At 41.3% G+C, this 15751-nt stretch overlaps 1 protein-coding gene across 13 annotated transcripts in view; it reads right to left on the reverse strand.

The window, feature by feature from the left end:
• syne1b (spectrin repeat containing, nuclear envelope 1b) overlaps nt 1-15751 on the reverse strand; it is an 81171-nt gene that overhangs the window by 34674 nt on the left and 30746 nt on the right. For 12 of the 13 annotated variants that reach the window (XM_034859061.1, XM_034859062.1, XM_034859050.1 and 9 more), the window contains 35 exons: nt 15382-15532; nt 15076-15234; nt 14534-14716; nt 14291-14392; nt 13919-14122; nt 13473-13680; nt 13060-13172; nt 12661-12866; nt 12428-12577; nt 10908-11199; nt 10592-10764; nt 10156-10465; nt 9654-9818; nt 9044-9400; nt 8774-8910; nt 8425-8602; nt 7484-7666; nt 7221-7364; nt 6606-6761; nt 6135-6299; nt 5865-6037; nt 5508-5661; nt 5178-5321; nt 4609-4773; nt 4209-4526; nt 3813-3968; nt 3279-3449; nt 2731-3057; nt 2482-2634; nt 2143-2310; nt 1811-1987; nt 1521-1667; nt 1296-1421; nt 884-1060; nt 324-589 (listed from right to left, as the gene is read on the reverse strand). In XM_034859061.1, the coding sequence (XP_034714952.1) occupies nt 324-589; nt 884-1060; nt 1296-1421; nt 1521-1667; nt 1811-1987; nt 2143-2310; nt 2482-2634; nt 2731-3057; nt 3279-3449; nt 3813-3968; nt 4209-4526; nt 4609-4773; nt 5178-5321; nt 5508-5661; nt 5865-6037; nt 6135-6299; nt 6606-6761; nt 7221-7364; nt 7484-7666; nt 8425-8602; nt 8774-8910; nt 9044-9400; nt 9654-9818; nt 10156-10465; nt 10592-10764; nt 10908-11199; nt 12428-12577; nt 12661-12866; nt 13060-13172; nt 13473-13680; nt 13919-14122; nt 14291-14392; nt 14534-14716; nt 15076-15234; nt 15382-15532 (6558 nt within the window). The remainder of the gene's footprint in view (nt 1-323; nt 590-883; nt 1061-1295; nt 1422-1520; nt 1668-1810; nt 1988-2142; nt 2311-2481; nt 2635-2730; nt 3058-3278; nt 3450-3812; nt 3969-4208; nt 4527-4608; nt 4774-5177; nt 5322-5507; nt 5662-5864; nt 6038-6134; nt 6300-6605; nt 6762-7220; nt 7365-7483; nt 7667-8424; nt 8603-8773; nt 8911-9043; nt 9401-9653; nt 9819-10155; nt 10466-10591; nt 10765-10907; nt 11200-12427; nt 12578-12660; nt 12867-13059; nt 13173-13472; nt 13681-13918; nt 14123-14290; nt 14393-14533; nt 14717-15075; nt 15235-15381; nt 15533-15751) is intronic. The other variant, XM_034859058.1, reaches the window with a different exon arrangement.

Genomic DNA, 15751 nt, shown 5'->3' on the forward strand with positions numbered 1-15751 from the left:
AAAAAATTTGTGTTATGTGGAGAATATAACAATGACAAACTAAAATACAAAATCTGTGAATGTTTAAAATGAATTCCCAAAGGTGATTGCAATGATGGGTTTGCGCTCAAACATGTGTAATGGTCCCACACAGAGGTCCACTCTTCCTGAACCCTGAACTTTGTAGAAAGAGCGATATCAAAGAAATTGAAAATAGGCAGCACAACTGGGAGTTTCTTGCAGCGTAAAATAAAACCTAACGACTTTGGTCTTGTCAGGAGATTTAAAGAATCAAAGCACAACAGTATGTGTTGACTAAATGCTTTCTTGATGTACAAACACACCTGGCCAAATTGTCCCACTCTTTGGACACCTGTTCAAACAGCGCCTCCACTGCAGTGATACAGTCATGGTATTCTTTAGATCTCTGCAGGTCCTCCTCTCTCTGGCTCTGCAGCTTGTTGGCCTGGTGACAAAGTTCAAGCCAGGAATGGCCCAGACGGTCAAGCTCTGCATGTTCTGGAGAGTCCTGGCCACCGGTCAATCTGCTCACAGTCTCTGTCATCATGGTCAAGGTACTCTGTTTAGACTGCAGCTGCTGGCTGGATTCCTGTGTGAAAATAGTGGTAGGTTACCCTTATTACATCCAACAGTAAGCCGTCCTCCCTTTAATCCCCACATAACCCAGGCCAAAATGTTGGATTAGATAAAAGTAACAAAATCACCAACATAATCACGTTTAGGGTCACTGTAATGTATAGTTGAGGTAAAAAACAAACGTGTAGACAAACAGCATTTCTTCATTTTAATAAGCATGCAAAAGAAATTTGATGAGGATGATCAAGGAAGAGTTGCCCTTTGTGTTCGGTATCAAGGAATAAACGGCTATGATACTGTTCCCTACTTTGGCTTGAGACAACATGTTTTGAGCTATCTTGGTCTCCAACTCCGCAGGCCTTCTGGAGAGGCTGAGGAGCTGCTGCTCCATATCCTGGAACAAGCTGCTCAGATCTTGCTTCTGTTCCTTAATCTCCCTCCAGCCCTCTGCGAGCTCCTGGGCACTGGACATTCTTTCCTCTATCTGCAAAAACACATTTATACCTTCCTACAGTCAATATTTGCAGAATTGTATATTGTGAAAAAGCCTACATTCTATACCACTCATGATATATCGTTAAATTATATATACACACTCACACACACACACACACACACACACACACACACACACACACACACACACACACACACACACACACACACTTAATTTATTGATATAAGAAAATGTATTATCTATTAATATAGTATGTACTGACCGTGAGTTTGACCTGCTGGACCTGGGCAGCTGTCACTCTCACAGCATCATCAGACAGGTCGCACACAGAACACACTAGGTCCAGGTACGTGCTGGCCTGCTCCTGAAGGGCCCTGTTGTGCTTTACCTGTGTGAGCAAAAGTGATTGATTAAAATAAATTATGAAAAATAACCTCTCGCCACCATTGCTTTCCAAGAGTAGGCACAATTTCACTGTGTCAGTTACCTGCTTTAGTGCTTCCTGCAGACCAGATGGTCCCTGACCATTGAGCTGAAGCTCCTCCTGCACTGCGGAGAGCCAGGTTTGGCACTGCTGGAGAGTGTCCTGATGGTTCACGTGTTTCTGCAGCTCCCGGTCCAGACTCTGGTATACCTGATTAACAAGGGGAGGTAAGACCTTAACTACCTTTATCTCATAAAAAGAGAAATTCTGAAAATGATGAAATAGAGAGGTCTGCTAGTTAGAAGAAAATTAAGAAGATAAAATATCTATAGTTGCAATGTTGTATTACTCACACGTTGGGCAGTGCTGCAAATGGCAGAGTAGCTATCTCTGGTTCCTTGTTGGTGAGCCTGGACTTGTTGACTGATCTTAGCTTGAACTTGGTCTGTACAGCTGGCTATAATACCTTCTCCTTTCTGATTTAAGCTGGTGAGACGCTCCTCAAAACTGGCAATTTCCTCCATTATTGCCTAAAACAATAACGGTTAGGTATTTTTTATACATTTTAACATAAGTATTCCATGTAATTGTAAACCAACAGTATTTTGAAGTCATGTAATGATGTAAACTGAACACCTAATGTTACATTAAAAGAAAAACTGTAGGACAGTATGGTCAAGGTTACCTTGTGTCGGGCAAGATGCTGAGTGGCCATTTCCATACCGCTGGTCTGCATGGAATCTGAGGTGACCAGTCTGTTGGACATCTGTAAGAGCCACTTCTCAACCTCTTGCAATTCACTGTTGTAATCCTCGTGCTCCTTCACCCACTCCACAAGATTCTGGACCTGTGTCTGAAACACAACACACAGCCAATCTCAGAAATTCAATCAGATGTATGACATGTAATCGTAAAATTAAAAAATAAAATTGTTCTTGACAGATTTCTCATGTAAGCCGCTATCCAATGCTGACTACAAAATTTAAACCTTAGCAGAAACAGCATACTGTAGTAGTGCTCACACCTTAGCTGCTAAGCAGATATCTTGGTAATCAGCCTGCAGCTTTTTCATGTTGTCACGTATAGTGGGGTCGTGGACTGTGTCGAGCAGGGCCTCTCCTTTCTCAAAGACAGATTTCACAGCTGATTCATGAGACTGCACTGTTTGCTGGATTGTCTGCAAATATTAAAAGAGAGCAAAATGTTGTAGATAAAAATCCTTAAGTTAATTTTCACTGTATTCCGAGAGAAAAGATTAAACAGTGTTAAGTACCTTGTACTTTGCTAGCTGAGCCTTCTTCTGGTAGAGTTCAGCTTTAGGCTCTACACTTGATGCTAAAAGGTTTTTGGTCTCCATCACCCACTGGGCCTGGGACTTGTATTTATCCATAAAGTCTTTAGAGAGTGAGATACATTTCTCAAGGGAGCTATGCTCTGTTCGCAGAGCTTCCATCAACTCCTTCAGTTGGAGGAGGCAGCTGTCCACCTCCTCCTTCAGCTGCTCTGCTTCAGGCTCCTCCAAGAATGCCATGGATCGCGCTGTCTTCTCCCTCATTGTCTTCAGGTAAGAGTGACCCTGCTCCATGTCTGCCTGAAGAGCCTGAAAGGTACATGTGATTGGGTTGTTAAGTTCTAAACAGATATCACATTTCTGATTCTGATAGTAATTTCCACTGATAACATATGTCTTAAAAAATCAGCAACAACTTGGTCAGGTTTGACTAGTCATGTACACTTATGTTGGAGTCACACGTTGTGAATGGTGTTTACAGAGCAGTCACTAAAATACAGAAGATATGTGCTCTATGTGAAAGAGTTTACCTCTAGTTTTTTCATTTTTCTGTCCATAGCAATGCGGTCCACTACATCAACACTGATAGCCACAGTGCTGAAGTTATTTTGAGCTGCGCTGAGCCAATCTGAAAAGGTGTTGAACACACACTGAGCTTCTTCGATGCAAGACACCTCCTCCTGGAGCTGTTTGATTGTCTCCTGCAATGTAAAGGAAGGGGAAAAATGATGAGAGAAGAATGCAAAGAACTGATGACGTCTTTCAAATAATCTGTCAAATTACAGATTTAGAACAAAGAGTTTTAACAGACATTGCGGGTCGTCTTCTGGACCATTTCAAAGGGCTCAAGCAACCAAGAAATAACCATTAACAAAAATATAGAGAATAGGTATAACAATATACTATATATATAAATAAATATATATATATATATATATATATATATATATATATATACACACACACACACACACACACACACACACTTATTCTATATAGGTATATATAATATTCACATCTATATATTACTGTGATAACATGTGCTGTGTTCAAAATTATGTTACCAGTAAATGCAGAAGCAGGACATGGTAGCGAGCTGTAATCTGGGTGGCTCTGGAACTGATCCGGCTGCTTATATGTGTCTCATCCAGAACCTGCTGAGCCAAGAGACTGAGGCCCTCCATCTCCTCTTGATAAACCAGCACTTCCTCCTGCCAGGTCTGACCAAAAAAGGACCATTAAATATGTCTGAACCATACTTAAATGTTGCTTCCAATTCAATTTCAACTTATTGCAAGCTTCTTCTTTTGATTGTCATATAACTGAAATGACCTAGCCGGATTTAAATTGTGTTTTTTCTGAGTAACTAAAACAGCTTTGAACACTAAGCATAATTATGCAGATGTGTACAACAGTGCAGACATGTCATTGTGCATCGCTTCTGTGCATGTAACACTCACCTTTATTAGCTGGAGTTGAGCATCTTTGGTGGTACAGTCAGAACGCCGGTGGCTACGTAGTTGTGCTTTGGTCTCCATGCCCTTTAGCCAGCTGTCAAGACGCTGAAACTTCTGGTCCATCTGCCGGAGTTTGGCCAGAGCACTGTTGAGCTGAGCCCGGGTGTCGGCCAGCCGCCCCTGGTACAACTTCCACTCCTGTTGCAGAGTCTCTAGCGCTCGGTCTTCGATCTGAGGTAGGCCCCAGGAAATGGCCAACTCTCGACTGACCAGCAGGGTGTTTAGCAAAGCCTGGCCCTCTGTACAGTGCAGCTGCAGTTCCTGTAGTTACATAGATGTGGTTTAACATATTTAGCTTTCTAAACTTTCAGACAATATAATAACTGAATAGAAATGTTCAGACCTGTAGCTTTTGCAGAGTCTCTTCCAGCATATCAACATCACCCTCCAATTGGGTGTAGCAGCCAAGCTTCTCTTGTTCTTGCTCCAGCCAATCTTCAAATAGTTGGAGGTCTCGCTGATACTCCTGGTGGGCTTTCACCAGCTCCTCTGCACTGCCCACTGCTCTCTGAAGATACAATGCAGATAATAATACAGAGTCATAGTGTGAGAGCTAATTGGTTACTTACTTTGACAACAGGTTTGTTGATAGGCAGCCATTGCTTTGAATTGTTTACATTTTACACTCAAACTGTGTTTTCAGGAGTGTGATGCTCTTTTCCTTGGATTTGAGTCTCACTTGCCTTAAGTCAATTTGTGTTTTTCAAAATAGCAATAATACTTAATAATAACTACAATAGATTATTATAAGAAGCAATTAAATACAATTTTGTAAAGATTGAATTTTCTTTTGTAAATCTCTGTTGGACATCACTTATAACACAGCTACCCAGAAACCCTCTGTATCTAAAGTTAAAATATATTTCAACCAAGATTCACTGTTTGGCACTGTGCACATTCTGCTTTAATTACCATGGCATTCTCTTTGATAGTGTTATAGCGCTCTTGTAGATCTTGGAGTTCCAGTTGTGTGACATAGTTCTCAGCAATACTGGCACTCTTTGCAGTGATGGTGTCCAGCAGGGTGCTATGGCTGAGCACTTCCTCATGCAACAACTGAAAAAACAAGGGTACAGTATCAATCAACTGTGCATGTTTATCATTCACTTACAGTATCTTCATGACTTGTAATATTTAAGGTTTAAAATCCCAAAGTTTTCTGCATTTGCAAGTCTATATGAACTTAACTAAATCATATTCATGCTTTTATAGTATACAGCATGACTGAGAAGATTGCAGTACCTTGGCTTTGCTCAGATTAGCAGTTTTGTCTCTCATCTCTGGGCACTGTTTATCAGTGGGGCAAAGACTCTCCTCCACACGCTCCATCCATGCCACAAACTGGCGTACATCCTCCTGGTAACTGGTCCACTGGGACATGGAACCCTCTAGCTGACTGCCAATTTTTAAGAGTACAACAAAGTCAGACACTTGTGCGGTAGTCTTAGTTGTAGTAATGGCAGCAATACAAGACTTGGCAAAAAATACTAGTAGCAGCAAGTTAAGGAAAAACCTTTTGCAGACACTACTTTTGCTGTGAAGCTACAAAAAGGCAGTTTGAAACACATTTTTAAGTATTGCTGGTGATAGAGAATTAACCTTTTGCATTGGATTGAGGCGGAGAGCAGGGCATCCCAGGAATCTTTAAGGTCCTGTATTTGCTTTTGGAGTACAGGCACACCCTCAGCTGAGGTGTTTCTCTGAACCGACTCTCCTTTTGTGATCAGCATCTTCAGCTGGATCTCCTTCTCCTGACGTGCAGTCAACAGGGCCTGGTGCAACAATGACACATGGGAATTAAATACACCCCTATAATGGTTTTTCATAGTATTAACTCCAAATTCTAAAAACTGCCTCTGACTTTTGTACCTCCAGCTTGATCATCCTGCTATCGAGAACATTTTTGTCAGAAGTGGGGGTGCAGTAAGTCTGCAGCATGTGGCTGGTGTCAGCCACCCAGTTCTGCAACTCCTTCAACCCTTGGGAGAAAAGCTGGTGCTCAGTGGCTATTCGGTCAATCCTTGATGTCTTCTCCTACAGATCCACATAACAGCACACAACCAGAAAATTATCCCCTATAGGATTTAGAATCTGAATTCACAGGAGGTTCAACCTGATAATTGCACATAGTCTGATGAATGAAAGACATAAAAGGAAATTAGCATGCATATTCTATTCTCTGTATAAGTATTTAGCTGTGGTGATTTAGTACGTTTACTGTTTATCACTGTAAAATAATGTTAAGTCAGAGCTCGTTCCAGTCTAGTGCCTCTGTCTTCTCTTGAACTCCACCCCCAGAAAAGCCCAAGTGCACAAGCAGATTGGAAGGCATTACTGTACCTTGGTCAGGTTGGTTAAAGCTAGGTACTGAGCAGAGAGCTGCGAGACACGGTGCACAAAACCCTTGCCGGCCGCGTGTTCATCCCACAGAAGTTGGGCCTTCTCTTTTAGCTTGTTCAGCTGAATCTTGTGAGAGGCTAACTCCTCAAGCACAGACTGGAAGAGCACAAGCAGGTTATTTAAGAGGCATGTAGGCTGACACACAAATAAAAGAAAATCAGACACAGACCGAGGGGTTAGAGATGGCAATATAGCAACATGGCAAAGACAAAAGAGGATGAGACATTTGGCAATGTTAATGTTTGTAAAGCTCTCGGTGGTCATGACGTACAATCAAGGCATCTTCAACACTGTTAAGAGAAAATATGAGAGTAGCAAAGCAGAAAGATGGCAGTCATTCAAAAAGTAAGCAACTTGCAGTTAGTATAATGTGTTGGCAGTGCTTCCTAAAAGAATAATAGCAATGCTAAAACACAGTTACATAGCTGGAATGGTGAGTTTCTGTAAATGACTGGAATAATCGAGTTGGCTCTCAAACACAGATGGTTATTGTTGCACTTGAACATGAGTGGTCCTGAACATGAGGGGTGTTTCAAGCTCAGCGGACATTAGTACCTGTAGCTTGTGAAGCTCTTGCTTCTTGGCTGTGAGATCGTGAAGCCTTGTGCAGCTCTGGTGTACAGCGAGCTCTGTGGCGTTCAGGCACTCCTGAAGAGGTTCGGCACTTGCCTCAAAATCTTTCATCTGAGACAAAATGTTCTGAAACACACAAGACAATATATTGACACTATTTTGATGTTTTCTTGACTTAAAATAAATTAAGATACCTTTTTTATAACAGGCCCTTATTGGTGAAAAGGTCTATTTTTGGTGCTTACTTGTAAACTTGTCTCTCTGTTGTGCAGGTTGGTCATCAAGTTTTTCCAGTCCTCTCTGGCAGTGTTCATTTTAGCCCGAACTGCGTCAACTTTGTCCTTAGCTGCAGTACTACAGACAAGTTCCCCGTTCACAACCACAGCATTGAGCTTTGACTGACCTTGATCCCTGTCACTTAGAAACTCCTGAGAAGAGAAGCAGAGAGGAGTTGACAACTCAAGCATGTAGTGACACTCTTCACCTTCAGTTCATTCAGGACAAAAATGTAAAGGTAACCTTTCATTGTAACAGAATGGATTTTAGTCTGGCAGTATGGCTCTGCTTATGTGATGCTCTGGAAAATATGTTTATTCTGACAGAACCTAAGATATCCATTTATTGAATATGAACACATGTAAAAAACTGAAAATAAAAAAACAAACATTAAAAATGCATGTAAGACTAAATGCAAGTACGTGAAAAGACTGAGGAGATGGAGAAGTTACATTGAACAGGCAGCAATGTAGCAGTGAGGATGCAGATATCAGCGTTATTGTATTCAGACTAAAGCACCAAAATGTTTATAAGGACCACCAATTGTAAGAGATAGGTCGTGGATATATGTGACTGTATGGAACATGTGGCTATAAATACCTGCATAACTGTGTGTGCCTCCCTGCCATAGGCAGGAAATTATTTAGTTACAGTTCATGCAATTAAAATACATCAACAAATTGTTGCCTATTAAAAAGCTGATTGAGTTGGTTCATTCATTGGGACTACAGGTGGAAAAAAGCAATCTGCTAGAACCTGGCACAACGCATATTTTCTTGTTGTACAAGATTCATGTTTTATGTGCGCTGTCCCTGTCTTGAAATACATAAATTACATTGGTTATCAAACTTAAATATGGCAGTGCAATAGTGACTGCATGTTCCATGGCATTTGACTTTGAGAACTGTACCTGAATCTTCTGCAAGCTAGATGAGGCCTCATTGAGATTTTGAGGTACGTCAAAGCACTTGGCCGTGTTGATCTTGGCATTGACCAACCATTGCTGGAACTCTCTGAAGACTGAGCGGTACCCTTGTTCCAGCAGCTTCTCTTTGCTCTGGCACTCCCTGTACGCTTGGAGACTGAGACTAGAAAAAAGTCATGTATCACTGTTAATCAATTTAGAGATCCAAACATTTTTGTAAGTTCTTCGGTCTCATGCTTCTTGGTTCTTGTTGGTTTGACCATAGGTTGTTGAGGATTTGAATCTAACAGAGTGACCTGTGATCATGTGTGAATCATATTTACACTTTTCTCACCTGTTGTATTCCTTAATGAGAGCAGACACTCTCTCAGACTGTGTGCCCATTTCCCTGGAGAATCGGCACAGATCATTGAGTTGAGTCTTCAGACTTTCAGACACGGGCTCAGTTTTGACAAGCTCCTCCAAAGTGTCCTGGGTAAAAAACAAACAAAAACCCACTGATACAAATGAACAATAGCATTTCATATGAATTAGTCACCTACTGCCATTAATGCTTGTTTTTATTGACAGTTTATTATTGGAACTAAACTAAACCAAGACCTACCTTTGCTATCTGCCAGCCTTTAACAGCCTCCTCTCCTTCATTTTTTCTCTCTGCTTGAGCCAATCGCAGACGCCAGTCCTTAAGCTGACGGCTAAAGTCATGCAGGTCCTGCTCCAGCTGTGCTGACAGGCTGCTGAACTCTTGTTCAGAGCTGGCTATCTGGGAAAGGGCAGTCTCCAGACTAGCCCGTGTCTGCAGTGCACCCCGTTCCCACTGGTCCCATGACGAAAATAGGGCTGCCTCCTCCCGCTCCATAGCCTCATAGCCCCCTGAGCCTGTGTGATCTCTTGACACCGCCCCACATCTTTGAACCCGGTTCAGTCTCTCTCTGCCTCGCTGCTTAGAGTCAAGCAACTCCTGAAAAGTCCAGAAAGGATCACAATTGTCATCTCTGTCAAATAAAGAAAATACTTATGAGTAAAGAAATTCCCAAGAGCCAGCTGAACTGGTCCTGGTTTGAACAGCTGGTAAAGATGTATCCCTGGTGCCTCCTGGTGGCGGCATTTAGGCAACAATCGACTGGGAGAAGACCCTGGGTGTAAACATAAAACGCTTCGGAGGACAAAACATCTCTCAGCTGGATGGGACCAGGAGACAGATTTTTTCTCACCTGCACCTTGGAGAGCTTTCTTTTAATGGAGACTGAGTCTCCTGACAGATCTGACCAGCGCTGAAGTTCCTCTTTTGCTGAAATCAGCCAGTCATTGAAGTCTCTCACAGCATCAAAATACTGCTCGTGCTCAGACACAATGCTCTCCATGGACTGCACTTTACCCTTTGTGCAAGAAAAAAAGACAATGTAAAGATTAAATACCAGTTATGGATGAGGCACTGTCACAACATAAATGTGTGAAATAGAAAAAGCATTTGAAAATATTTGAATGTATGTTCTAGACTAATACTGTGGCAGGGAAAGTGGTTTGCCAGTTTGCAACCTTAAAAGTTTGTGTGTTCAATCACAGTTAATTTAATATACTGACATTTTATCTTATATTGCTTGATGTAACCAATCTCTCAATGTGACATTGAGAGATTGTCACACTCTCAGTGGCTCAATGATGTGGCCACTTAGACCACCTTGCAACAAAAGCTTGTGCCTGTATTTAGATCACCTTGACAACAGCTGAGATATCAGCAAAATGTGAATTGAGCTCCGCCCTCGACTCTGGTCCAAATGTCTGGTCGGCAGTTTTTTCATGCATCTCCACTGCTTTGTCTGTCAGGCGTGACAGTGCTGCCGCATGAGCGTCCACATCAGCCTGGATGGCCCTGAGGCGCTCCAGCAAAGCTGACTTCTCTTTGAGGCCTGGCTGCTGAGGGAGAGTCATCCCCACTTCCTGCTCTACTGACTCCATCCACTGCTCAAGTTGGCTTTTACTGTCCTGATAGCTGGTCCACTGGGCTACTGTCCACTCTAGACGACTATGGACAATAGTAAAATTTTATAAGAAAATTAAGAAGTGCATTTACCCTCAATTATAAACTATGTTAGTGGGTGTTATCATCACTCTGCCTGTCTGTTCTCCCGGTGTGCAGACGATTGCTTACCTGTGGCAACTCATGGAAGTCATCAACATATTGGCCCAGGCATCCTTCAGGCTCTGTAGCTGTGAACAAATGGCCTCCTGCCCTTCCATTCTGTTGTGCTTCAGGACCTGTTCTCCTTTTCCTACGGTCATGTTGAGCTTCACCTCACCTTCACCCTTCATTAGTAGGATATCCTGCATGTATAAAAGCAAGAAAGAGCTATGGGCAAACTAAGACATACTTTATTAATCCTGCAAGGGGAAGATAATTCCTGTGTTTTACAATGTGTTCAGAAGATAAAGAACAATATTTATTGTTCAGGACATAATTCACTGACCTGTACAAGACCTAGTCTTTTCTCTAGAGTCTCTTTATTGCCAAATGTGCTGTTGAGAGATGCCAGGCGCTCCTGGGCTCCGTTAAGCCAGGCCCAGGTAGTCTGCAATGTCTCTTCAAAGGCCTGTTGCTCCTGTAAAGTGAGCTGGCAGCTGCGCAGCCTCTCTCTCCCACGCCTCAGTAAGGCCTGGTGCTGTGACTGCAGCTGAGCTGACACTCTTGTTTCACTACCATCTCCTCGTCCGCCTTCATTCAGTGCTTGGCCTTCTTGACACAGACGCTCAAATGAATCCCTGCAAATTAAAGTTTAAGTTCAACTTTATTTATCTTTAGAAAACAAAATTTAGTGGGCAGCAGGATATCTAAAAAACACACACATGCCAACAACACTGTAAACACAAAACAGGACACACACCAACACATCAACCCAGACACTCCTTTATCCAAAACCCCCAAAGTACACAAGGCACTATGTCATAATAAACAATGACAGGAATAAATTAATAAATAAACATGTACTATATTAAGATTTCATAAGATGTCACTCAAGTGAATTCGGGTTCCTGAAAGGCACAGGAATAGAATCCCGGGCACGTATAGTTCTTACCATAGGTAGCCTAAAACAGTAAACTGAGGGGAGCAGATTAAACTCCCCAACGAGTGGGTGATCATAGCAGTTTCAAATTTGGTTAGCCTTACCCCTGACCCATTTATCGTATATGTGTTGTGGCTGTGGTAGCTGTACCCCAACCACCTTAGATGCTACGTTTACCAGCTTTGTTAGCTTAAGCTTTTTGGTAATTGAAAGACCACTATACCAGACCACAATACAAAATGTTAAGACTGATTAAATAAAACAATGGTAAAATAAAGTCATCAGAGTCCTGCACACGCTGAATGATTACATTTTCCTCAAAAAGAAAAGTCTATTTTAAGCTTTTTTACAGGCAGCATCTGTGTTGTTCTCAAAAGATAATTTTCTGTCAATGATGGTACCTAAATATTTATATTTGTCTACTGTCTTAACAGTCATGTTCTGAATAACAATTTGTGAAACATTGTGCTGTGATCTACGGAAATTAATAAGCATACCCTTTGTCTTGGAAACGTTGATAGACAGAAGTTTTCACCCCACGCAGTGAAATCATCAACTAAAGGACCGTGCCCCTCCTCATCATTGTTCAAAAGGCTTACTATAACAGTGTCATCTGCAAACTTCACACAGTGCCTATTCTCATACATACTCCTACAGTCATTTGTTTAAAAAATAAAAAGCAATGGTGAAAGAACACAGCCCTGAGGAGAGCCTGTGGAAGTAAGGGCTTTAGAGGATAAGACACAATTAAGGTGCCTTAAGGGAAAGGATTCCAATGTAATTAGGCTAAAAGAATAAATAAATAAAAAAGAGTACTTCAATGTCTGATTGGGGACAATTATTAGGGATCCTTTTGGAGACATTCAAAGACAATGAAAATTGTTTTTCTTTTCTTAGTAAATACAGACTTGAAGCAGATTCAGCACCTTTCTTTGAGCACTTCCTGTTGATATTCCTCCACCTGCTTGAGCACAGCCTTTTCAGGACCACGCTGCTTGGCTTCAAGCAGATCTGTGGTCATCCTCTTTTCCATGTGCTCCAACCACCACCTGAGCTTCTTAAGGCGACCCTCAAACCTACAAAGAATTTACAATACAAAATTAAATAAATGGTTGGCTTACAAAGTGCTTTACAGAGCTGCTTTGTTTGAGTCTCCTACCCCTTCAGGAGTGATGCACTGTCTTCCAGGATCTGTTGGTTCTGTCTGCACTGCTCCACAAAACTGTCCCAGTCCTGCTGGATGGAGGAAAGGTGCTGCTGGACTTGCCCAGCGCTTGCTTTGGGAAGATGAAGTAGTAGCTTCTCTCCTTCCTCACAGACCTGAGTAAGACGTACTTCACCCTCCTCCACACGATCCATGGCGCCCTGACAGAGAACCCACATCACTTTTAGCTTTGTATTTGTAACTCCCATCACATAGGATGTTTTTGAATAAGGGTTTTTATTTTTTCATTTCACCAGGTGTAAATAAGAGCACAATCAAAATTCTAATCTCATCCTCATCAAATAGTATAATTTGGTGAACAGCTACTTCAGTGTTTTAGTATTTCAGTTTTACCTTTAGTTTCTGTAGTTTGCGTTCCACAATTTGAGTGTCTCCAGATCTGTCAGAGCACTCTTTTACTATCTCCCTCTGTTCTAAAAGCCAACGATGGAACTCCTGAACTAGATCTAAGGAGGCAGGGGGAGAAAAAGAATTAATATCTGGCATAGATTAAAACAGAACAGCAGGTAGTGCAATAAGTTTTTGTGTTGTTATGTATTGCATTGTTTAGAACATTAGAATTACAACAGCGTGGCATGTAAGCTACCACATCAAGTGACCTTGGGGCTTTTTTGTCTTTATGTAGTACAGCTGATGATTTTGACATGGAAGGCGGGGGGGAGAGAGGACAAAATGCAGCAAATGTGGCGCAAACTCAACCAGGTAGGTTACACACTTTGTTCATATTAGTTCTTTGGATTTCTTACCATTAAACTGCTGCTGAAGACAGTTCTGCAGTGATGCCAGCGTTCTGGCAGATATCTGGTTCACAGACTCATAAGTCTTGATGAGGTCAGTGAGAGCAGAACCCAAACCAGCCAGCTCTTCAGAGGGATATTTTCTACACAAGGTGTTAAGGCTCTCCCTCGTGGAGTCAATACTCCCCTGCTGATTATGCAACTCTTTCTGAAGGTCCTTTAAAACATGTTAAAAACTGAGTTTAGTTTATAAGCTTCATTACCTTCTCAGGTCTGTCTGTAGTGTAAAACAAACAAATCACAAACCAGTGACAGTGTCAAGATCAATTTGTATCCCAAACACTTCTCTTGAAATCCTCTTTTCTTATGTTTACACAAGTACATTGCATACATATTGAACCAAGCTCCAAGAGTTGTACTTTACAATGTCCTTGTTATTGTTATTTAGGATGCACCTTCACTCTGCAGATGTCCTCAGGATTCAATCCAGTGGGAGAAGAGACAAGGGAATCCTCCATACTTTTTAGCCATGCAGACATCTGTGAGATGTAATCTTCCAGCTGTCTCCTTTGAGAAGTAAAGTCCATGAGGTTTCCCCTGGCCTGCTCATGTAGCTTCTGAACTGTGCTTATCTTTTTACGAAGGTCATTTTCCATCACCTGATGAAAGTAGAATAAAGATTTGTGGGTTACACACATGCATGTACAGGGGAGGACCTGCAGGGTCAGGAGTTAATATGTATTGGTCAATTAGTGTAAATGTAGTATCACTTGTGAAATACAGTACAACCAGAAAATCAAAAATTAGATTATAAAAATATTTGTTACCTGTAATTTAGCAGGGGTCTCTTGATTTTGGGTGCACTTCTTCAGCTCTGAAACTTTTCTCTGCAGGGTGTCAAGTTTCTGCTCCTTTTCGCCCATTTCAGCCTGTGGATGTATGGAACAAGAAAAATATGTATTACACCCCCTCTTTTCTTTGGTAATCTGCAAAACACTATACCATACTTATCAGGTACCAAATTATGTAGAACTAATTTATACCTGGTTTTACTATATTAGAAGTCTTACCTGCAACATGGATAGCCTTGCAGACACCTTCTGACTGTCATTGAGGTTATTCAAGCTCTCATTTAGTTCAATCACACAGCTGCTTGTCCAGCTCTCAGTGTCCTCACTGATTTTACGCACATCCTCCCACAGTATCAAACTCTGGTTCAGGTGATCAATGTTATCATCAATCTTCTCGGACACCTAAAAGTGGATTAAGTCACAAAATCTTATAATTTTAGATCACAAAGCTTTGTGATCTAAAATTTCAATTATGTTTTGTTTATAAGTGTTTCTAGGCAAATTTATGTATATGAATTACACTTGGCAATTCTGATTCTGCAATATGTGAAAGAGCAAAAACTTTCAACTCTTTTGCACTTCTCACCACTAAGGACAACATCATCTGGGCTAAACAGAAGAGTGGTCTTTTTACTTGTAAGGACACTCAATGCCTTATCAAATTTGGTGTGAGGTGATGTAGCAAAAACCATGTTGGTTAAAGCTTTAACCTAGCAGTATTTCATAATCTTGTTGACAACAACTCAACACATCAGACTTACATCCAGCCATTGATCAACAAGTGTCTCCATGTCCTTTTTCATCATTTGAGTGTCACACTCGGGGATCTTCTTCAGTTCAATCACCAATTGTTTTCCTTTACTGGAAAACTGGTCCAGTTCATGTTGCTTGCTAGCCATCTCTACCTTCACTGCCTCGTGCTACAGATGGAGTAAAAAAATCAAACCATTACAGCATTCGGATGACCAATGATAGAGACAAAACCAAGAACTAAGATACTTTTTTTCTGGATTTGTACAATGAACAGTTTAATTAAGAGAAAGTGAGATGATATAATTTGAACTGACCTTGGTTAGTGACCTTCTGGTTTCCTCATGGTCCTTTAAAACAGAGCTTATTTCAACCAGAGGTTCAGTGTTCTCAATAATGCTGCTGATGGAGGATTTCAGGATTTGGTATTCTCGCATAAGCTCCACAAGGACATTGCACTGTTCCTGTCTGTCAAAGAGAGAGAGAGATTGTGTATTACCCATTCAAGATTATGTAAATTAAGTGTAAATATAACATGCAATAAACATATAATAAATGCCGACAAACAAAGTGTTTTCATTGCTTGAACCTTTCACATCCCAGAAGTGATGCAATGTAAGAAGCACAATAAACTTTAAACAATCAACCATATATGTCATAATTACACCAGAGAGTTTAAATCTCTAA

This window comes from Etheostoma cragini, chromosome 20 (assembly GCF_013103735.1).
Source record: "Etheostoma cragini isolate CJK2018 chromosome 20, CSU_Ecrag_1.0, whole genome shotgun sequence".
NCBI classification, from domain to species: Eukaryota; Metazoa; Chordata; class Actinopteri; order Perciformes; family Percidae; genus Etheostoma; species Etheostoma cragini.